The sequence below is a fragment of the Puma concolor genome, chromosome D2, assembly GCF_028749965.1.
Source record: "Puma concolor isolate L17-30 chromosome D2, mPumCon1.1.hap2, whole genome shotgun sequence".
NCBI lineage: Eukaryota > Metazoa > Chordata > Mammalia > Carnivora > Felidae > Puma > Puma concolor.
This window is the reverse complement of record NC_141677.1, coordinates 18,813,024-18,835,291: the sequence shown is the minus strand read 5'-3', so window position 1 is coordinate 18,835,291 and position 22,268 is coordinate 18,813,024. Positions and strand designations below refer to the sequence as shown.

The 22,268-nt window shown below is 46.8% G+C and overlaps 1 protein-coding gene across 4 annotated transcripts; it reads right to left on the bottom strand.

Moving 5' to 3' along the window:
• Positions 1–910: 910 nt before the first annotated feature.
• CCSAP (centriole, cilia and spindle associated protein) lies at positions 911–21,760 on the bottom strand. Of its 4 annotated transcripts, none has more exons than XM_086679717.1 (5): positions 21,271–21,760; positions 20,372–20,815; positions 5,792–6,060; positions 3,487–4,282; positions 911–3,082 (listed from the first exon to the last, which is right to left on the bottom strand). In XM_086679717.1, the coding sequence occupies exons 2-4, from the start codon at positions 20,760–20,762 to the stop codon at positions 4,106–4,108; spliced, it is 837 nt and encodes a 278-aa protein (XP_086535843.1). In that variant the 5' UTR covers positions 20,763–20,815; positions 21,271–21,760; the 3' UTR covers positions 911–3,082; positions 3,487–4,105. The 4 variants fall into 4 exon arrangements, with proteins under 4 accessions (XP_086535843.1, XP_086535844.1, XP_086535845.1 ...); XM_086679718.1 differs by having other exon boundaries at positions 3,559–4,282; XM_086679719.1 differs by lacking the exon at positions 21,271–21,760 and having other exon boundaries at positions 20,372–20,852.
• Positions 21,761–22,268: the final 508 nt, after the last annotated feature.

The window sequence follows — 22,268 nt, the reverse complement described above, 5'->3', positions numbered from 1 at the left end:
TCTCATTGCCTGAGCTTTGGGATTGTAAGTAGGCCTTATATTCCTTCAGAATGTTAAAGGGAAGGCACTACTCAAAATAACCATAAAACAACATGGCGGGAGGGGGGCAGGGGGTTGGGACTGTTCTTAAGTACAGTTTTGCAAATTGTGAAAGAAATCTCAAGAGAGGCTTCCAATGTCTTCATGCAGGTGTCCTGACTTTCAAAATGGAAATAAGTGTTAAAGAAGCAATTTATTTCCCTTTTACGCTACTAGGCTTGAAGGGAGCAAATCTGGGCCAATAATCTCGACATAGCTCCTTGCCTAGAATTTGGGATTAAGTGTGTTCTTACACTGTATTACTCCCTATTCACTCTGCTGTCCAAAAACTCCATTTCAAAAGCATTTGAAATGATCAGGTCACATTTTTAGTATTGCTTTTTAACCAACTGAGCCACCCAGGCGCCCCAGTATTGCTTTTTAAATGTTAACTTATCACCAAGCTATATAGCAGGGGCCTTATGAGTCAGGCATTAGCATTTTAGTATCAAACCAAACACAGAATCAAGATAAAGAAACATTAGCACCATTTTGTATCTAATCCAGTGTAAAACTATTTTTTACTCAGAAAAGTTGTTTTCACTTCTAACATATGCTTCGCCTCTCTCCCTCCTTGCCAATAATACTTTTGAACATTTTAAATACCAAGTACGATAACATTCCATTTTTAAAGTTTATGCTCAGTACAGCATTTCAAGTCAAAGGAGGAAGGTTATCACTAGAATTTTTTTTTTTTAACTCTGCCAATTGCACAAAATTCTGTTTGGGGAGGAGAGTTTTTTTTTTTTGGGGGGGGGGGTGACGTCTACGGGCTCACAGACACCATTCTTCCGTGCAGTTTACAGAGTTTGAGTGACCTCACACACACACCTTTCAAGTTATTGGCAATTTTTATTTAATGAAACAATGACAAAGGTATTACATATGAAGTACCATAAATAGGTACCTACTACATCATGAGCAATTCAGAGAATCTATACCCTATTATACCTTTAGTAAACTTTTAAAAAATGTATATATGTACTTAGAAATGTTACCGTGGTGGAGTTTATATATATATAGGAGTATATGTATGTGTGTGTGTGTGTGTGTGTGTGTGTGTGTGTATACATACGTGTATATATATATATATATAAAACCCAGAGGTACTAAGTATTTTGATACCTCCTAAATAAGAGCAGCCTTTTAGTTTAAAATGAAAGAATAGGGGCGCCTGGGTGTTCGGTCGGTTAAGCGTCCGACTCTTTGAGTTTGGCTCAGGTCATGATCTCGTGGTTCGCGAGTTCGAGCCCCGCATCGGGCTCTGTGCTGGCAGTGCGGCGCCTGCTTGGGATTCTGTCTCCCTCTCTCTCTGTCCGTCCCCTGCTTGCTCTGTCTCTCAAAATAAATAAAGATACACTTAAAAAAGTATTTCAAAATATTTTTTCAAAAAAAGAAATAGATTTCTATTCACTTGTCATTTGCCTTGGTCCAGCAGAGTTGCTAGATGTTACTTAGTATCCGATTGCTGCTCTTAATAAAAGTAACACAGAAACCATGTTTATGGCAAACTTTTAATTTTAAAACCAAAATTTAAAAAAGAGAATCTTAGGCAGCAATTATTTTATTCCATATTCTCACTGGATTTTCCGTTTCAGACTTTTCAACATGAAAGGTAATTTTAAACTAGCCTGCTGTCTTCCACGCTGTCCCAAGAATTAGGAACACGATTTATAAGAATTAGGAACATGAGTTTCTAGAACGAAGGGAACAGTCGGACCATCAAATTGTTACCGCTTAAAAAACTTCATGGGCTCCAAAGGTGATTTTCCCCCCTAAAAAGACACCCTCACCAACTAATGACTTGGATACGGGAAGGGGACTCACAGTTAATTCAGGCTGATGTACTCATTGTTCATGCACACGAAAAGTACTTTAAAAATCCTGTCCATTGGTCTTCTACTTAAAAAGGGGGTAAAACTGGCCAATATTGCCTTCTAGGTTTTGTCTCCATCTGGAGTTGCCAGTAGGAAGCACATTAAATACGAGTCTGTTCCCTAAAGGGGAGGGAGTCCGGCGTGGTAAAGCCGAGAGGAAGCTGGGTTTCTAAGGCAGCCCGTCAGTGGGGACCCTGACCTACACCCAAGGCCATCTTCCCGGAGATTGTCAGGTGCAACAGGAACGCTTGAGCTGGATGCCTAAACACAAAGGAGCACGAAGGGCTTTGGAAGGAACAGTTTTCACAGTCAGCTGCACCATCACAATGCCACGTTAATTTGATCGTTAGGTACCTGCAGTGTTTAAGGACTTTAATAACGACAGTAACGTTCACCAGGATTATTAGCAGGGTTGTTTTGGACCGACATATAGAACTTCCTGTTAAATACCCATCTCAATGATTAGGAGAGCTCTCTGTGTAAAAGGATTCACCTCAGAACGATGCAAGTATTTAAAAAGTCTTTTTTCTTTTTTTTAAAGCTCACGATTCTTGAGTTTTCAAAGCTTATACAGTTGTAAGAGGACATCGTGTGAAGATTTTATGTGGAATACAACATATTTGTGTTCTAAACATTGACTATGGGGGGCTTGGTTGGCTCAATTGGTAGAGCATACTCTTGGTCTCAGGGTCATGAGTTCTAGCCCCACACTGGGCCTGGAGCCTACTTAAAAAAAAAAAAAAAAGAGTAAAAATTGACAACACTTCAAAGATCCAGAGTAAAAACAGCAAGGAAATGTTCAACCTCACACCTAATAGCAAATTTTATTCACCCATCTACAGGCGCTAGCCTGGCCCGGGCAAGGACCTTTTTTCCCTCTTCCAGAGAATTCGGCACTCTTCCTTCCTGTAGATTCCTGTATCAGCTGGATGGAAACCAGCATTCCTTAAAACCATTTTGTTCTACCCCAAAGGAAATGTACCAGGGAAGGAGCGCTTTATTTACATGCTCAACATCCTAGACAAACACCACCATCGTCTCATTCCACTGGCTAGGAATCCGGGAGAAATGCATTTCAGCGGAAGTCTGAACAACGTACATCGTCAAGGCTTTGTTACGAATGAGTTCTGTAGAGGAAAAAGTGGAGAAAGTAGGGGTAAGCCACATCTCTAACTGGTATCTGGATGTCATCCCCCACCCCCCCCCCCCCCCCCGTGCGCAAGACCACCTCAACATCGCTAAGTGAAATTTCACACGGGAAGTTCTAAACGTCACGGCCAACCATTAAAGAAGAGGCAAGAGTCCACAGCGCGTATACGCCAAAAGGCTGGACCGCAGCAAGGAGCTGCTTCTCCCGTTACGTGTTAAGAAAGTTGCAATAATAAAAAGAAAAGTTTCACGAAAGAAGTTCAGTACTCCTCTCAACACACCGCACTGGCACTTTACGTACGGGACTGCATTCGATCTATTAAAATTTGTATGAGATAGAAAGTGCCCAGATGACAATTTAAAGAGAAAAGAGGACCCTCACCCGGCCCAGATAATTCTTAAATATCACGGTCTGTGTAAAGTGGTGCCATAATTGAAAGACGAATAAGTTTACTTTTTCAGGAACCGCGGGGGTTCTGGCGTCACTATACAAGGAATCGATGTTAGTGTCGAAACTCCCTTTCGATGAGCCGTTCTTTCACGAAGAAAACCACGCGTAAGGAAAAGGAGTCTTAAGCTACAGGTCGGAATGATCTTCCTCACTATGGAATCTGGAAAGTTACTCAGGACAGGATGAAAACAGGCTCCGGCTACACTGACAGAGAAGACTGAATGTTAAGCATCAATAGCCATTTAAAGGCATTCGGTGGCGGTATCTGAAAAGATTAAGATGCTTTAAAACAAAAACCCTTATAAGAATATCAAATATTAGGGACTGGGCTTCATAAATAACCAAATATCTATGGCTTCAACTGTCGCCCTACTGCTGAGGTAGGTGACCAGGGTTCACTGAAATAGAGCAATCTTTTGGACATTCCCTACGGAAAACCTTGCATAATCAGCTGGTTTCTTAAATCTATGTCTGTTTTCTTTTGTTTTGTTTCTTCTTTCTTTTCATTTACACTCTTTTGAAGAGGCTGTCCAAGCGACTGTTTCGGCCTTTAAGCTCTCGCCGAATAGCATCTCATGTACTCTGTCATCCATGGGTTCTCCGAGGAGGAAGGCTTTATCTTTCGGTTTTTCTCCACGTCTACAGAGTGAGCGCGCTGCCTCTGAGTGACCAGTTTCCTTCTTTCCACCTGTCTTCTGTTCTTGGCTCGTAATGCTGATTCGTGAATCTAAATTACTCAAAAATAAAAAAATTATTGTTACTTCTAAAACAAAAGTATAATAACTTACATGGCTTTTATACTCATTTTCAAGAATATTTGCGATGAATATTTACTACCCCCAGGACCTTTTTTCCCTCTTCCAGAGAATTCGGCACTCTTCCTTCCTCTAGATTCCTGTATCAGCTGGATGGAAACCAGGGCAGAGGCCAGCCCAGCTTCATCATATCCCTTTCTCCTAGGTATAACAGCTCCTCCCGAAAAGCCATCCCCTTGCCCCTGGTCAGTGACCAAGACGCTAAACAATAAAAAACGGACATTAAATTTTAGGTATAAATGGTAAGCAACTAATTTGCATGTGTCTCTAGAAACTGGCTCTGGAAAATTATTGAAGATGCTTAGCAGTAAGCCTGGATACGTATTCCATTAAAGGACTTTTACCACTTAAGACGTTTCATGCTACAGATGAACTCTGTTGAACTTAATCCCATGCAATAGCCAGAGTCTTTTGTTAAACCACAGCTCCATTGTCTCAAATATCACTCCAAATGACACCACCTGCTAGGGTTCGTTGAGAAGTCTCTTCAGTAAAAATCTGATCATGGTAATTCATCAGAATTCAAATTCCTTGTATTTTCTGCTTCTTTTCATTCGTTCTTTGCTTTAGGCCGACTTAGTCATGTCAGTGCTAACATATGTAATTGCTTTATGGCTGCACACACGAAGACCTCTGGTCAGACGTGTTCTCGGGACTGAGAGGGCAACTGGGGGCACCTCGGTGGCTCAGTCGGTTAAGAGTCTGACTTCGGCTCAGGTCATGAGCTCACGGTTCGTGGGTTCAAGCCCCGGGTCGGGCTCTGTGCCGACAGCTGAGCCTGGAGCCTGCTTCGGATTCTGAGTTTCCCTCTCTCTCTCCCCAGCTTGTGCTCTCTCTCAAAAATTAGTAAATAAACATGGAAAAAAAAAAAAAAGAGGACAACTAAGGCTCCAATGAGTAAAAGGCACTGGCTGTGGATGAGCAGGGGAAAACACAATCATCCGAATTGAACTCAAAGAGCCAAAGGGAATCTACAGTAGGTGCCAAGAACCACAGAATCAATCTAACAAAAGATAACAAGGGAGTCGAGGAATACCAGTTATCAAAGCCACAGGAACCAGAAACCTGTCAAGAGGCCCACGGCACATCTACACGGGCAGCCACCAGCCCCGCTGGGCTCCTCCTCTGCACCTGCGCCCCCCCCACCCCCCCGGAACTTGAAAACCCTGACTCCAGCCACTTCTCCTGGTTCCATGTTGGTAAATCTTCCAAATCCCAGCTAATTCCCAGCAACACCCCTCGATCTCCAGGGAGCTGACACCCTCAATCTGTTTGCCAAATTCCAGGACTTGGACTCCTAAGATCTACCATGACCCCAAAGCACCGTGGTGAACACAGAATAGGACACCCGATGACAGGAACACAGCCCAACCCCCAGCCTCCAAGGAAAAGCAGTGACGGCCAGGTGCCCACGAACCCACCTCATGCACGGGGGCAGACGCGCAGACGTTGTGAGTTTTTTGGCTTCCGGTATCGGTCTGTTTTTCTCCCCACCCATAAAGAGCAAACGGATGCTTCTTCTCCTTTATTTTAGTTGATGATCTTTGAGGACTTTTGGCTGCTTTCCTATTTCCTCTAGCAAATAAGGCACTTGGTTGCTGTCGAGGTTCAGTACTGCTGGGTAACTTGTCAGTCTCTTTTGCTCTGGCCTGTTGTTCAGGTTTTTCTTTTATGTCTTTCACTGGCAGTGCTTTTGAAGAAAAAAAAAAAAGGAGATAAAACAAGTCGAGAATGCTTTAAAATCACGTTTCTATATAATCACTTCAAATAGCTGGGTTGTGAAATTCATAACGCTTCATGCCGTAACGGCTCAATTCACGAGTCCAAGTAAGGAAGAAATACAAAACCAAGTCAGGGTTATACCTTTCAAATGGTCTGGCCCATTTTAAAATCAACAGCAAATCCACCAAGGCTGGACCAAACCTATTCGAAAGCCACAACTCTCACTCACAGTCCGATATCAAGCATCCCAATTAAATATTAAAACCTAAAAAGCACCACAGCCTCATGGCTTTCTCCACAACCCCAAGGGAAGTCCAATCATCAAGGCCTCACTTCAGAAACAGATCGGGATTTGCGGTAATCTCTCAGCAGATGTAAAAGGTTAGGTGTGAAGTCACTCAACTCAAGTTCCGGGATCCCGTTTCTTTCTGGTGCACCATGATTACGGAAACCTCCCTACGGCTCTTAACGTGCTCAATTTCATTTCTTTTTGGGGTGCCACGAATATGGAGAGCTCCCTGTGGCTCTTAACATGCTGTAAGAAAGAGCAAGCTGCCCACCTTAGTTTGAACGGTCCTCAGTCACAGTTGGGAGCGGTTTCCATAGTTACTCACTATGGATTCCCAGCATGAAGAGCTGGAGGTGTGGGGAGGGCACCTTTTGGGATGAGCACTGGGTGTTGTATGGAAACCAATTTGACAATAAACTTCATACATTGAAAAAATAAATAAATAAATACATAAATACATAAATAAATAAATAAAATAAAAATAAATAAAAAAATAAAAGGGCTTCCCCAACACTTGCGATAGAAATGACTGCACGAATCAGGGCCCAGGGTCTACACAGCCCTAAAGCCTGCCAGCAGCGCTGGAGCAATCCTGAAGGAAAATGGGACTGCCCTTTCTGAGGTGAACATCAGACATGAAGGATGTGCTCTAAAACATACCTACTTCCCTTAACAACATTTTATCATTTGGCCGCTCATTACTTTTTATAGACCCTTTATTTGTTGTAAAAGTTATGTGATGCTGTTTCAACGCTTCGTGATCCCATGTTTCGTTTCGGCCCGAATTTCCATTTTTTTTGTTTGGTTGTTTTTACTGACGTAAGATCGGCATACAATATCATATGACCTTTGGGTGCACAACACTGTCATTTGGTATCTGTAGACACTACAGACTGATCAGCACGGTAAGTCTAGTTACCACCCGTCACCATGCAGTTGAGTCCCCTCGGCCACGCAGCCTTCCCCCAACTCCCTTCCCCTCTGGTAACCGCCAACTTGTTCTCTGGATCTAGGAGTTTGCTTTTGTTTTGTTCCTTTGTCTTGTTTTCTAGGTGAGATCACATGGCATCTGTCTTTCTCCGTCTGACTTCTTTCACTTGGTCTGAAACCTGCTAGACCCACCCGTGGTGTTCCAAAGGGAAGATTTCCTTCTTCTTTTTGTGGCTGGGTAATGAACACTCCATTGTGTGTATATATGCCTTATCTTCTTTACCCACTCATCAACGTCAACCGGTGGACACTTAGGGTTGTTCCTCTATCTTGACTATTGTAACTCATGCTAGAATAAACATGGGGGTGCCTATATCGTTTCGAATTAGTGTTTCTGTATTCCTCAGCTTAATACCCAGAAGGGAAATGGTTGGATAGTATGGTTAGTTCTCCTCTTACCTTTTTGCGGAATCTCCCTCCATATTGTCGGCCATAGTGGCTGTACCAACTTACATCCCCACCAAGTACAGGAGGGTTCCCTTTCCTCCACATCCTCACACCACCTGTCATCTCTTGCCTTTTTGGGAATGGCAATTCTAACAGGTGTGAGGAGATAGCTGATTGTGGTCTTGATTTGCGCTGCCCTGCTAATGACTGATGTTTAACATCTTGTCACATGCCTACCGGCCACCTGTGTATCTTCCCTGGAAGAATGTCTATTCACACCCCGTGCACATGTTTTCACTTGGGTTGTTTGGTGCTTTGTTGTTGAGTTGTGTGAGTTCTTGATGTATTTTGGATATTTAACCCCTTAGGCAAATATCTTCTCCCATTCAATGGGCTGCCTTTTTATTCTGTTGATGCTTTCCCTTGCTGCTCGGTTTTTCAGCTTGTTGTAGTCCCATTTATTTTTGCTTTTGTTTCCTTCGCCTTTGGAATCAGATCCAGAAAAAAAACATTGCTAAGACCAATTGCCAAGGAGCTCACTGCCCATGTTTTCTTCTAGGAATTTTATGGTTTCAGGTCTTACATTCGAGTCCTTAATCCACTTGAGTTAATTTGTGTGTATGATGCAACAGAGTGATTTAATTTCAGTCTTTTGAATAATGGCTCCTTATGCATCTACAAGTCCATTTCACTTACCCGAGCTGTTTAGGTCTTAAGGATACCCCTCACTTCAAATGCTCCAGAATTTGGCTCTAGGTGATGACTTTACAGATTGCTATTCTAAAACCTCATCACCTCTTTAGGACACATTCTTGTCCCTTCCTATTTCTGGTTGTGACTCTTTTCTTGCTTCTGCCTACATTCCCTTTATTTATTTATTTATTTATTTATTTATTTATATTTATTTATTTATTTATTTATGCCCACATTCCCTTTATTTATTTATTTACTTATTTATTTATTGCCCACATTCCCTTTAGAGTAAGCCCCTGAATAGGGAGTCAAGATACTGGGGCACAAGTGTGAAGTCTTGATAGATTGTTGTCTGTCATTTCTATCTTCTATCTTCAGCAATGACCTTGACTCTACCAAAGTTCCCTTCCTTCTCTTCCTCTCCTGGTCTGTATGTGTCTAACCCAGGTCTTCCAGAGAAGCCTGCCCAGCGAAGGGAATAATGATTTAGGTTAAAGGACAAACTAGTCAGGAAGAAAAGAGAAAAAGAGAGTCCCAACAAGAGGGAATGTCTTGTTCAAAGGCCCGGAAAGAAAAGGGAATATAAATAGTTCAAAATGACAGGTCCGGAGAGAGTCTGTGGATGAAGGCATGGAGCGGGTGGCAAAGGAGGAGACTTTCCACACCAAACTCAGGAGTTTCATTTTATCCTGAAAATGATGAAGAATCACTAAAGGATTGTAAGCTGAAAAAGCGACATGGCCCTATTTGCATTTTAGGGATATGGCCTCCAGCTACCAACGTGAAGGATGAGTGAGAGAGGCGAGGACAGAAAGGCCAGCTAGCAAACAACGGCAGAGTCTGGGGGTGAGGTGGGAAGTGGGGGCAAGTGGGGCCCAGGAGTCACGGTAGGGGTGGAGAGGGGAGAGAAAGGACCAGAAGGGGGCCCACCGAGCCTGGCAGGTGCTCAGACTCACTGGGCACCTGTGAACCACACACTGATCAGAACAGCGAGCCTCTCCAGAGCAGGTACCGAGGTACCGAGGCCTCTCCAGAGCAGACGACCCAGCAACACTGCGACAGACCGGTGAAGACGACAGACACCCCGCGGCCCTGGGAGCAAAGAGGAGTCCACAGCTCCCACAGATGTTTAGTGGGGATGGTCCTGCTATCCTCTGACAGAGGTCCACCCAAGGATAAAGACAGGATACTTGCGGCGTCGGATGGGAGATACTTCTGGAACAACTCAGCAGGCCCATGAAGCCAGGAGATAAGGTAGTGAGCCAGCAGGTGGGAGCTGAGGTCTGGACGTGGAACAGATCATCCAGGAAGCAACGCGGAGTCAGAGGAGGGGACAGTGAGTCAGGCCCCTAGGGCCACCATTATTTAAGGAGCAGCCAGGCTGAAGAAGGAGAGACTAAGAGGGAGAAAGAATTGCTAGAAAAGGAGAAAAACTCACCAGGAGAGAAACTACGGGAAGAGCGTTGGTAAAGGCGGCAGCCGTGAACAGTGTTCAACACCGCAGGGGGGAGGGGGTCCGTCAGACGAGGGGGAAGAGACTCGGCATTGGGCAAGCAGGCCGCCTCACTGCTGACAGAGGGAGACGCGGGGTCGGGGCACCAGGTCACGGTGGGCTGCGTACCGGACAGAGTGGAGGCCTAGTTCTGCTAACCGTGAGCTACCGGACCAGCCCTCCCCCCCACAGATAAACAAAGACTGATGTTAAAAATCCCGAGGGTCCACAGGCGCCCGGTACAAAGAAGTAAACTCTTCTCTAGAGACCCTGGGCCAAGTTATCCCTACAAATAATTTTGCAAACGCGCTTATGAATGTACTGCAAAAGATGGGCGGCCTCATAAGGACAGAAGACAAGAAGGAAGGGCCAGCGGGAGCAATTTTCCATTTACAGGCTATCAAATCGTTGCATTTACCCTCCGTAACACTTAAAAGAAAGAGACCAATCCAAGTACGTCTGCAGCAGCAGGAGACAAAGACGGAAAATGCAGAAGAGACAGAACCTATCAGCCCAATATTAATATTTATGAAACTCTTGCCTGCTGTCAGGTGAGTGCATGTGACCATACGGGTCAAGATCTTACCTGGAGGGCTGAAGTTTAAACCAAAGACCTTCTCAGAGGAACAAAAACCAGCGGTCATCGCCATTGTGGGAGAGGATTAGAATGCCCCTTTCTCAGGAGCTGACAGGACAGTCAAACAAAAATAAATTCAGTCTTGGTGTAGGGCTGTGCTAGCCAATACGCGTGGCTATCAACTATAAGCGTAAAGGAAAATTAAATAAAAGTAAAGATTCGATTCCTCAGTTAAGCCGATCAGAGTTTAAGTGCTCAATAACCCCACGTGGCTAGGAACTACCATGCCGGATGATACAAAGAGAGAACACGTCCATCGGGCCGCTCAGTTTTATTGGAGGGTCTGTTTTGAAGAATCTGGACAACAGAATTAACACATTTGACCGAATGGCTATACATACAACCCTGCATCCCATAACTACAGAATATATAATGTGAAATGGAACGTTTACAAGAATTTACACATCTGAGTCTCTAAAGCAAATCTTAATACGTTTACAAAATTGAAATCAAACAGAATGTACCCTCTTTATAGTAAGTAATTATGGTGTAATTATAGTGTAAATCACCTTGATAAAACAACAAAAATAAGTAACTTTTTTTTTAACTTTTTAAATGTTTTATTTATTTTTAAGACAGAGACAGACACAGCATGAGTGGGGATGGGGCAGAGAGAGAGAGGGAGACACAGATCAGAAGCAGCTCCAGGCTCCGAGCTGACAGCACAGAGCCCGATGTGGGGCCTGAACTCACGAACCGTGAGATCATGACCTGAGCCGAAGTCGGACACTCAACCGACTGAGCCACCCGGGCGCCCCAAAAATAAGTAACTTTTTAAAATCTCCAGTTTTGAAATTTAAAAACATTTCTAAATAACGCACGGATCAAAAATAAATCATATGGTTGCACAAAGATGGGAATGCACTCAATGCCACACTTACCAATGGTTAAATGGCAGAGCGTGTTATGCAGATTTTACCATAATTTTTAACAATTAAAAAAACGTGGTGATGTTTTTAAGGAAGGCATTCCTTCCTTAATCCTGACCTTATTAGAAATGCTTCTGAAGTTTCTTCATTAAGTGTAACATTTGTAGTATGCTTTTAGGATATAGTCCTTTTTTTTTTTTTAAAGAAAAATACATTTCCTTATGTTTGTATTATATACATAAATGTTAAGGTTTATTAATTTTTTCATGTATTTTAAGAATCATAATGATTTTGCTTAAGTAAATAAAATACTATATAACAAAACTCGGGTCTTTCTCCTGCAGGGAGTTAAGATTCATCCTACTCAACTGACAGTATAGCTAAAGCAGTAACTGTGGGGAAATTTACAACCTGAAATCAACATATCCAAAAAGAAAGGCAGGCAAAAAAAAAAACAATAAAAAAACCAATTCTAAGCACCCATCTTACAAAGCATAAGGGAAGAAAAGATCATGGATCAATAAAGACATATTAATAAAGAAAATCCACAGACTCTAGAATTAGTTCGGGGGGAAAAAAAAACTAATAAAATTCACAAGTCTCTGGCAAGACTGATCAAGAAGGAAGTAAAAAATAAACCTAAGTGGGTGACTGTGTGGTTCAGTCAGTTAAGCGGTTAAGCGTCCAACTTTGGCTCAGGCCATGATCTCGCAGCTTGTGAGTTCGAGCCCCACGTTGGGCTCTGTGCTGACAGCTTAGAGCCTGAAGCCTGCTTCAGATTCTGTTTCCCTCTCTCTCTGACCCTCCCCCACTTGTTCTCTGTCTCTCTGTCTCTCTCAAAAATAAAGATTAAAAAATAATTATTTTAGTAAATCTAAGTAAAAATACAGCAAATGGAATTTAGGCTTAATACGCACTGATGACATGTGCATATAGTCCCTTCCTCCCAAAAGCCCACTAAAGTGAAGGAAAAAACGCATAACCCATAGGACAAAAAGCAAGGGAGACAATGACACCAGGCAGCACGTGTCCATACAATTCTGGAAACTGGAACATAGATGAGGACGTAGAAGTGACCTTGAGAACTAAGTAGGACGAATCCTAACTCCCTGCGGGAGAAAGTCCCACAGGACACACACTGAACCCCAAAAGGAAATAGAAAATGAGGCAGAAGGCCAGTGTAATGGAATGCCTTTTCCAAAGGTCCAGCATTAATCAGTGTCCCAGCCCACATGCTCTTTTTTTTTTTTTAATGTATGTTTATTTTTGAGACAGAGACAGAGAGAGAGACAGAGCGTGAACAGGGAGGGGCAGAGAGAGAGGGAGACACAGAATCGGAAGCAGGCTCCAGGCTCTCAGCTGTCAGCACATCCGATGCAGGACTCGAACCCACAGACCATAAGATCACGACCTGAGCTGAAGCCGGGCGCTGAACCCACTAAGCCGCCCAGGCCCCCCAACCCACATGCTCTTCTGACAACATAATATGAACGTGCCTGTTGAGATTGGGGGTGGGGGGGGGGGTGGATGCTTCTTCCCCTTGAACCTGGGCAGACTTTCATAAGCGAGGAATGGGGAGAAAGAAGTGGTCCATGGCTTCTGGTGATAAGTCACAAAGGGTAGCCCAGCACGTGCCCTGCTCTCTCTCAGGAACAGTTGCCCTTGGAGGCCAGCCGGCACATTATGAGGAAGGCCAGGTGCATGAAGATGTCACAAGCGAGTGCCCTAGCAGCCAGCCCCCAGCCCTGGCACCTTCCAGCAGAGGCTGCAGACGGCACAGAGTGGAAACAAGGCATCCCCTGTGCCCAGGGCAAGTGCCAACCCACAGAAACCGTGGGCAGTAATAAATGAGCAGTGGAATTTTAAGCCACTAGTTTTCAGGGTCACTCGGTAATGTCGTTGTCGACACTTCCTGCAAAGTCTTTCCTCCAGTCGGTATGCCACATGATTGCCCCTCTCCTAGCTCAGAAGGCATGTGGGTTACTCCCCAGAGATGGAGAAGCAGAGTGGGTAGGGGCTTGAGATACGAGGCACAGGAGACACCTTCTTGAAAAACAGGTTTATGTGGTAAAGAACAAGGCCCCTCCTCCCTTTCCCCAACTCTTGTTCCCCGAATGCTGACAGCCAGGCTTGTACCCCACCCCAGGCAGGAGACTGGAGGTTTGCCATCTGGGGAGGTGAACACAAGAAAAATGGGTACTTATTATGTTTAAGTCCCCCAGAGAAACAGCTTGTCCTCATCCAATTAGTCAACAAGCACCCCCACAGCCAGAGCTCCTGGAAAGCTCTACAAGTCTCACTCTTACGTGCGAGCAGACAGGCTAAGAGCAAACATCTGAGTACATCCTCTAAAAAGAGAAAGTCCAAAGTATACAAAAAGAGTATGAAATATAACAGACCTCTCAATTATGGCTTTTTTTTTTTTTTTGAGTTAAAAGAAATCCAAGAAGAACAGGATGTTATTTTTTTTTTTAATTTTTAATGTTTATTTTTGAGAGAGAGAGAGAAAGAGAGGTGAGCGAGTGGGGAAGGGGCAGAGAGAAAGAGGAAGACACAGAATCTGAAGCAGGCTCCAGGCTCCCAGCTGTCAGCACAGAGCCCGACGCAGGACTCGAACCCATGAACCATGAGATCATGACCTGAGCCAAAGTCAGATGCTCAACCCACTGAGTCGCCCAGGTGCCCGCATTGTTTTTTTAATTTTTAAAAATAAAACTTGGGACAAAAGAAAAAAAAAAAGGTAATCTTTCCAAAATTTAAAACTAGGATGGCAGAACTAAAATTTTCAATATAAAGATTGGAAGATACAATTAAAGAGTTCTTCCAGAAAACAGAACCCCAAATTCCAATGTCAAAAAAGTTTTAAATAAAAATGTTAGAGGTTTGATCCAGGAGTTACACCATCCAACTAAAAGTAAATATAGAAAGAAAAAGCAAATAGAGCACAGGAAATTATTTAAACAGTACTAGAAAATATTACCGAACTAAACGAAAAGTTTCCAGACTAAAAAGGCCCACCAACTTGTCAGCCCAATAAATGACAAAAGACAGGGGTGCCTGGGTGGCTCAGTCGGTTAAACATCTGACTTCAGCTCAGGTCATGATCTCACACTTCATGAGTTTGAGCCCCGTGTCGGGCTCTGTGCTGACAGCTCGGAGCCTGGAGCCTGTGTCTCCCTCACTCTCTGCCCCTCCCCCACTTGTGCTCTGTCTCTCTCTCTAAAATAAACATTAAAAAACTTTTTTTAAAAAAAGACATACACATAAAGGGCACCTGGCTGACTCAGTTAGTAGAGCATGCGACTTTGATCTTGGTATTCGAGCCCCGTGGGTGTAGACCTTACTTAAAAAAAAAAAAACAAAGACATAGACTGTTAGAACACCTAGGATAAAGAGAATCTATTAAAAACTGCTCTCTCCGCCCCCCAAAAAAGAGGTCACATACACAAGGTGTTGGAATGGCATGGTACTTCTAAAACGCAAGACCAAAAACTAGGATACAATATAATAATACCTTTAAACACTGAAATTTCTCATCTATAGTTCTCTACCTTGCAAAATATCAATCCAGCCTTTGGACATAATACAGGCATTTTCGGTCATGCAAGGTCACAAAATTTCTATTCTCATGCAACATTTCTCAGGACTTACAGAGGACATGTTACCCCAGAAGGAAGCGATACGCCACACGAAGGAACACTCGAGATGTACAAGAGAGATCAGAAAAAGGATGTGAGCAAAAGAAATACTGAAACAGTGAAGAGAAGTCCCAGACTGACAGCACAACGTCTAAATTGGAATAGGAGGATGGGGGTTCAAAAAAAAAAAAAAAAAAGTCTCCAAGGGAAAAAAGAAAAATAAATGAATAGAACACCTAATGTGTCTAGCATATGCCAAGTTTTAAAATACTACCGGACTATTTCAGGGTGAAGTAGTCATGGGAATACACACACACACACACACACACACACACACACACACACGCATACAAAAAGGTAAAACAATGATTAACTTCAGGAAAAACATAAATAAAAAGAAAATGTAGTCAGAATATACTACACGGCCCGCCTGTGCATACTTCTACATAGCCACAATAATTCAAACACAGAATCGTGCTTTAAACAAAATAGTCACCTAGTTAATACTGTGGGACAAACCGGGGGCTGGTAAATGTCAGGGAGTGGGCGGGGCAGAGCCAAGATCTTAAGCTACATCATCTCCCATGATGGGAAGTCAATATATAATGTTTAAAATAAAATTTAAACAGCCAACGGAGGGGTGTCTGGGTGGCTCAGTCAGTTAAGCATCTGACTTCGGCTCAGGGCATGACCTCCCGGTTCAGGAGTTCGAGCCCCGCGTGGGGCTCTGTGCTGACAGCTCAGAACCCGGAGCCTGCTTCGGATTCTGTGTCTCCCTCTCTCTCCGCCCCTCCCCGGCTCGTGCTCTGTCTCTCAAAAATAAACAAACGTTAAAAAAAATAAGAAAATAATGGGGCGCCTGGGTGGCGCAGTCGGTTAAGCGTCCGACTTCAGCCAGGTCACGATCTCGCGGTCCGGGAGTTCGAGCCCCGCGTCGGGCTCTGGGCTGATGGCTCGGAGCCTGTTTCCGATTCTGTGTCTCCCTCTCTCTCTGCCCCTCCCCCGTTCATGCTCTGTCTCTCTCTGTCCCAAAAATAAATAAAAAACGTTAAAAAAAATTTTTTTTAAATAAGAAAATAAAATAAAAAGCCTCTAGATGAGAAGAGGGTGGGCATCGCTGAAAGGAAAGCTAAAAAGAGTTGGAAGGAGCATCCGCGGGAGCCAGGGGCATGGGTGAGAAATGGGTCAGATTTTTTTTTTTTCGTTTTAAGCATATTTTTAAAAAATTATGCATATGTGTAAATTTGCTAAAAAATAAAATTTAAGTGAAAAGGAGACATATGAAGGAATTAGAGACAGTTCGGAGGACTCTCCAAAGCATGCTTCAAGGCATACCACAGTGAACACTCCTGTAACACCCACCAGGTGCACAAAACGTCCTGACAGCTTTTTCGTACCCATCTCTTTTTTTTTTTCTTTTTTTTTTTTTAATTTTTTTTCAACGTTTATTTATTTTTGGGACAGAGAGAGACAGAGCATGAACCGGGGAGGGGCAGAGAGAGAGGGAGACACAGAATCCGAAACAGGCTCCAGGCTCTGAGCCATCAGCCCAGAGCCTGACGCGGGGCTCGAACCCACGGACCGCGAGATCGTGACCTGGCTGAAGTCGGACGCTTAACCGACTGCGCCACCCAGGCGCCCCTCCCATCTCTTAAATAAGAGTGAGAAGCCAAGGATCATCAGACATTTCAAAAAGGTCTCTAACATGAAATACAGGGTTAAAAGCAAAAAGAAACGCAAGTGGGAAGAGGGTGGGGAACCAGAAACTAGGCCGTAGAAATACAATGAGAAGAAAATACATAAAAAAAACTTCTAGTAATATCCTCAGCAAGATAATAAAAGACACTATATGCACGAATTGAGAAGAGAATACTGTTTTTTACGAAGGAATAAAAAGAGGGACACCTGGGTGGCTCAGCTGGTTAAGCGTAGGACTCTTGGTTTCTGCTCAGGGGTCGTGATCTCGTGTTTCCGTGAGTTCAAGCCTCGCATCTCTCTACCCCTCCCCCACTCACGCTCTCAAAATAAATAAATGAACTTTATAACAAAGGAATAAAAAGAGGAAGGGGGGGGAAGAAGGTAGGGAGGGAAGGTAGCAAGTCCAGAAAACAAAATTAATTTAAAAATAAATAGAATCCCACAGATGAAAAAAAAAGTAATAGAAGAGTTGTGGGGGGCAGGGGGGCACCACACTGAGCATGCAGCCTGCTTAAGATTCTCTCTCTCTCTCCCACTGCCCCTCTCCCCTGCTCACGCTCGCTGTCTCTCACTCTCTCTAAAATAAAATAAAAGAAAGAAAGAAAGAAAGAAAGAAAGAAAGAAAGAAAGAAAGAAAGAAAGAAAGAAAGAATTGTAAGATAAGGTTGAGAATATCGCCCAGAAAAAAAAAAAAAAAAAAACAGAAGAAAAAGACAGATGAACATTGGAAAGGTAGAGGAGAAATTCATGAAGTCTAACATCCAACTAAGGAGTTCGAGAAGAAAGGAACAGGAACAGAAATAGAGGTGAAAAAACCAAACCTACCAAAATGACAAAGCAGGAGTTTCACTGCAAGGGCTCACAAGCACACTGGAGGAAGACAGACCTAGATCAAGGAGAAATTTCAGAACGCAAAGGACAAAGGGAAGACCCTAAAAGCTTCCTGAGGGTGGGGACACGTTATCAAGAATCAGGAGACCAGAGGACCCTAGCGCAATACCGCAAGTTACAACACAACACAGCAAATGCCTCCAGACTCTTTAGAGACAGTACTTCCAACCTAGAATTCCAGGCTCAGCCACAAACTCACCAAATCACGAGGGCGGAAATACAAGCTATCGTTTGACATGCCAGCTCTCAGGAAATTAACCTCGCACATACCCTTTCTCGGGAAGCTACTAGAAGATAAGTTCCAACGGGAGGGGTAAACCAAGAAGGAAGATGATGTGAGAGCCACACAAGGGCTCCTACGTAAGAGAAGCCAAGGAGTCCCTGGGGTGGTAGCCAAGGGCCCGCCCAACATGGAACCAGGCAGGCAAGAGAGAGCAGCAACCAGGCCAGATGGAAGTAGGTCAGAGACGCTGGGAGGGATGTCTTAAGATGTCGAGAGTGAGAGCGAACCTGATGTGTTGGTTGTATTGTGAAAGAAAGAAAAAGAAGTCACAGCAAACAACACAGGGCGGCTTGGCACAACATTTTCCAGGCACAATAATGTAGATACAGTTGTAGGTGCCACAAACTCCATGACGACTATTGAGCAGGTGTGGGGAGGGCCCGTGTGTATGGGTTAGGAGGGAGTTAAAAAGAAGGAAAGCCAAGAGATAATGCTAAAGACTGAAAGAAAAAAAATTAAGGAGTGTCAACAAAAGCCTTGCCACTCGGAGAAAAATCAACACCAAAGGAAAAGCCAGAGGCGCTGGAAGTGGTCCTCTAAGGAACAGGGGGCTGGCCTGTGTGTCTGCTGGATCCTTGTAATAAGCCATACAGAACTAGATGCTTCTATGTGTACATACGGCGTCAGTAAAAACAAGAACCAAAGGTTGGTTTCATAGAAACTCAAGAGTACTCATCATTCTAGTATATAAAACCATCCACGTAAAAACAAGGATTTTTCAGTCTTGCCAGACATAGGAATCAACAGGGAGGAGCAAAGCAAATGGTCCTGCAACCGAGAGGCCTGGACGCAACACACATCCTCTCTTCTGCCTGATGCCTCAGCCAGAAATATCAGCAGATAAGAAATAACTGACCTCAGCCACCAGTAGGATTCCGTGTCTCTAAGGAAACCAAAAGAATCAGGAACTCAGGCAAACACAGGCACCTCAAGTACATCTCACAATTTAGCTGGTAGGCCAGTGTCCGCGGGACGAAACCAGAAGGCATGTGCCCCTGCCCCCTCTGCCTTCTGTTATTCAAATTTCCACCAGGGATCATTGAAGCTAGGAAGCTGCTAGAAGCTAGCTAGGAAGCTACTACACAGCCACAAATCTTGGGGGATTTACAGGTTATGTGAGGATGGAAAGGCAGCTCTAGGAAGCACTGAGAATGGCTGAAGATGACAGAACAGCAACAAAGCAGGCTGGCTCTGTGACTAAAAGATTCAGTTTTCTCTCTTCCAGCCTCTTGCAGAGGGGCTGCGATGAGAGACTGAAAAGCTGATTAATCCCCGCTTTACAGTGCCGTAAACAAACAAAACTGAAGTCACTGATCATCTATCCCCAGCTTCCATTTCTTCATCTATGAAACGGAGATAAAAATTACACCCCTACCACTTAGAATTGTTTTGAACGCTGAGCGAGCAAATACATACTCTAAGATCAGCGACTGGAGGGATAATAAGCTGTCAATACATTTTGGTCACTTTTCTCGCCCAAGCCTCTTTAAAATCGAGTGACCCGGGACGGGGGTGGAGAATTGGGACTGCGGGAGGGGTGGGGGGAGTGTCTGGCCAACGCTAGAAAGTAGCAAGAGGGAACCCCTGGTTACTCCAGGCTGTATCCTGAGGCATTTAGCCCGGCCCCAAGCACCAGCGACCGTCCACCCGGCCTCCCGCGCTGAGACCCCAACTCTGCCACCGTCTGGCCAGGAAAGAAGGTGGAGGAGGACCAGGGCAGAAACAGTAGACGCACAGCACCCGAGGGCCATCTTCCAGCTACGGCTCCACCTCTACCCCGCGGCAGCCTTTTGATGAGGGGTGCGCGCACGGGGGACGAGTGGGTGGGCAAGAAGCGGAGAGCACCTCGCACTTACAACGAATATTCTCCCACCAACCAGGAGTTACGCAACCGCCTGCGTCAACAAATTCAAAATACTCTTCAGGGACAATGCAGCGAGGTCAGGGACTTAACACAGAAAAACAGCGGCCCCATTCATAAGACTGAAAGCTGGGCTCAGCGACCTTAACCTCTTGGGCTCGGTCCCCTCTGAGAATCTGACGGAAGCTGGGCTCCTCTACCGGGGGGAATAAAAGGTGCTTAGGTATAAATAGATGGGATTTCGGAGCTCACTAAGGCAACCACGGCCCTCGGAGGAAGACCCGGAGTTCAGCGCCACTTCAACCCAGTTCACAGCGGGCCCAACCCAGAGGCACCCGATGACGGAAATAAGGGCGGGAGGGCGGAGGCGGGGCTGACACCACCCTTCTTTCGGCCAGGGAGGCGCATTCTCCGTCTACCAGAAAACAAAACAAAAAACGAATAAATAGGAAGGGCTTGCCCTGAGCGCTGCGAGACACGGAGCTGGGCAGCTCGGACGCCAGGGGCAGCCCCCTCCCGGCCCCCTCGCGTCCCCCCTCCCGGCCCGGTACCTGGCAGAGCCACGTCCGCCGCCTCCTCCGCGCTCGCCGCGTCCCGGGCCTCCCCGGCCTCCGCCGCCTCCGCGCCCTGCTCCTCCGCCGGCCCGCGCGCCCGCCGTTCCGGCCCCTCCCGCGCCGCGGGTTCCGCGGGCGGCGGCGGCGGCGAGGCGGGGGCGAACTGGGGCGCGGGGCCCCCGGCGCCCGACGACGCCGACGACGCCGAGTCGTCCGAGGCGCCGGCCGGGCCCCAGTCGTCCCAGAGCCAGGGCGCGTGCGCCTGCTCCAGCAGCCGGCGGCCCAGGCGGTAGTGCAGCAGCTCCCGGTAGCACGGCCCGTACTCCTCCCAGCGCGGCTCCCGGTAGCGCTTCATGTACTCGCTCTTCACCCCGCTCCCCGGGGACATGGTGCCTCCCGCGGGCTTGAGCGCGCGCGGCTCCGCTCCGCCGCTGCCGCCGCCTACGGAGCCGGGGACACGACACAGAGACCCGCCCCGCCCCTCCCGCCGACCCGGCCCGCCGCGACGTTTAAACCCGGAGCCCCGCCCGGACGGGGCGGGCGGGGGGGCGGGGCGCGGGCGGAGGGGGCCGGGCCCGGGAGGGGGCGGAGGTGAGGGGGCGGAGGGAGCGGGCGGCCGGCCCCGGGAAGGGGCGGGGCCCGGGAGGACCCGGCCAGGTAGCGTCTCGTCCCGTGACCCTGTCCTGACGGCCCCGGCGGGGTACCGCGCGGGAGGCTCCAGGAGGAGGGCGCGGCGGCCAGGACTGCGGGGGCTGGGGGGTCACCCCGGGGGACGGCGGCCAGAGGCCGCGGGCTGGTGTGACAGGGCCGCGGGAGGCCGGGGACCGGCGGGGGCAGGAGTGAGGCAAAGAAAGGGCGGGGGGGGGGGGGGTCCTCGGGGCGCCCTCCGAGCTTACCTCCTCGGTCCCGCGCCGGCCTGGCCCTGCGTCCCCGGCCCGTCCTCCGCGCGCGTGGCGCAGCAGCTCCGAGCGGCCCGCTCTCCCCCGCGCTTTCCTGCCGAGCAAGATGTCGCCGACGGCGCGGCGGCCCGCGTCCCTGCGGCAGCCGGCAGGCGAAGGCGCCGCCTCAGTCCCCGGGAGCAGACGCCTCCCCCGCGCGCTCCCGGTCTCGGCCCCCGCCCGCTGCGTGGGGGCGGCCGCTTCGGTGCCGAGCGCGAGGCGCGGGGGTGCAGCGCGTCTGCCAGCCCGGGGCCCCAGGCCCGCGTCCCCGGCCCACCCGGCCCAGGCGCCCGCGCCCCCGCGTCCCCAGTAGGCGCCGTCCCAGGCGCCCGCCACCGCGGGAGGCGTCAGTTAGGGGCTGGGGTTGCTGCCCCGTCCAGTGAACGGTGCAGCTCCCCCGGGGTCGCACCCTCTGCGCTCCCCTCCTGACACCCCTGCGCTGCTCTCCTCTCCCAGAAACGAGTCCCCGCGGTCGCTCCTGCTTCCTTCCTGTGTTCACACAGCACCCATTACTGTGGGTTTAACCCCTTTCCACGTGTTAGTACGAATTCCTTTCTTCTCGGCACCCCAAACATTTTTTTCAACTTCATTAAACCCGCCAATCCACCCTCTCAGAGACGTCGGTACAAAAAGCCTGGACAGATTCAGTTGCCTCGTGCGGCAGCATACAATGTTGCTGCAGTGGTTACAGTTTCAAGTGTGGCCCCACGCAGATCCTAACCCTCCGTTAAAAGGAGCCTTGATACATTCGTAACAAAAAAGATTCGAAAGCAGCTTTGGAAAATCAAAATACTTAAAACAGTTGAAAAACAGGCCTAGGCCATCCATGAGTGAGTTACACCGGTCTGGCTTCCGTAATGGGTTTTCCTCCATTCACCTATTTTTTTTTTTTCATCTACTATTTAAAAAAAAATTTTTTTTTTTTTAATGTTTACGTTTGAAAGATGGAGAGACAG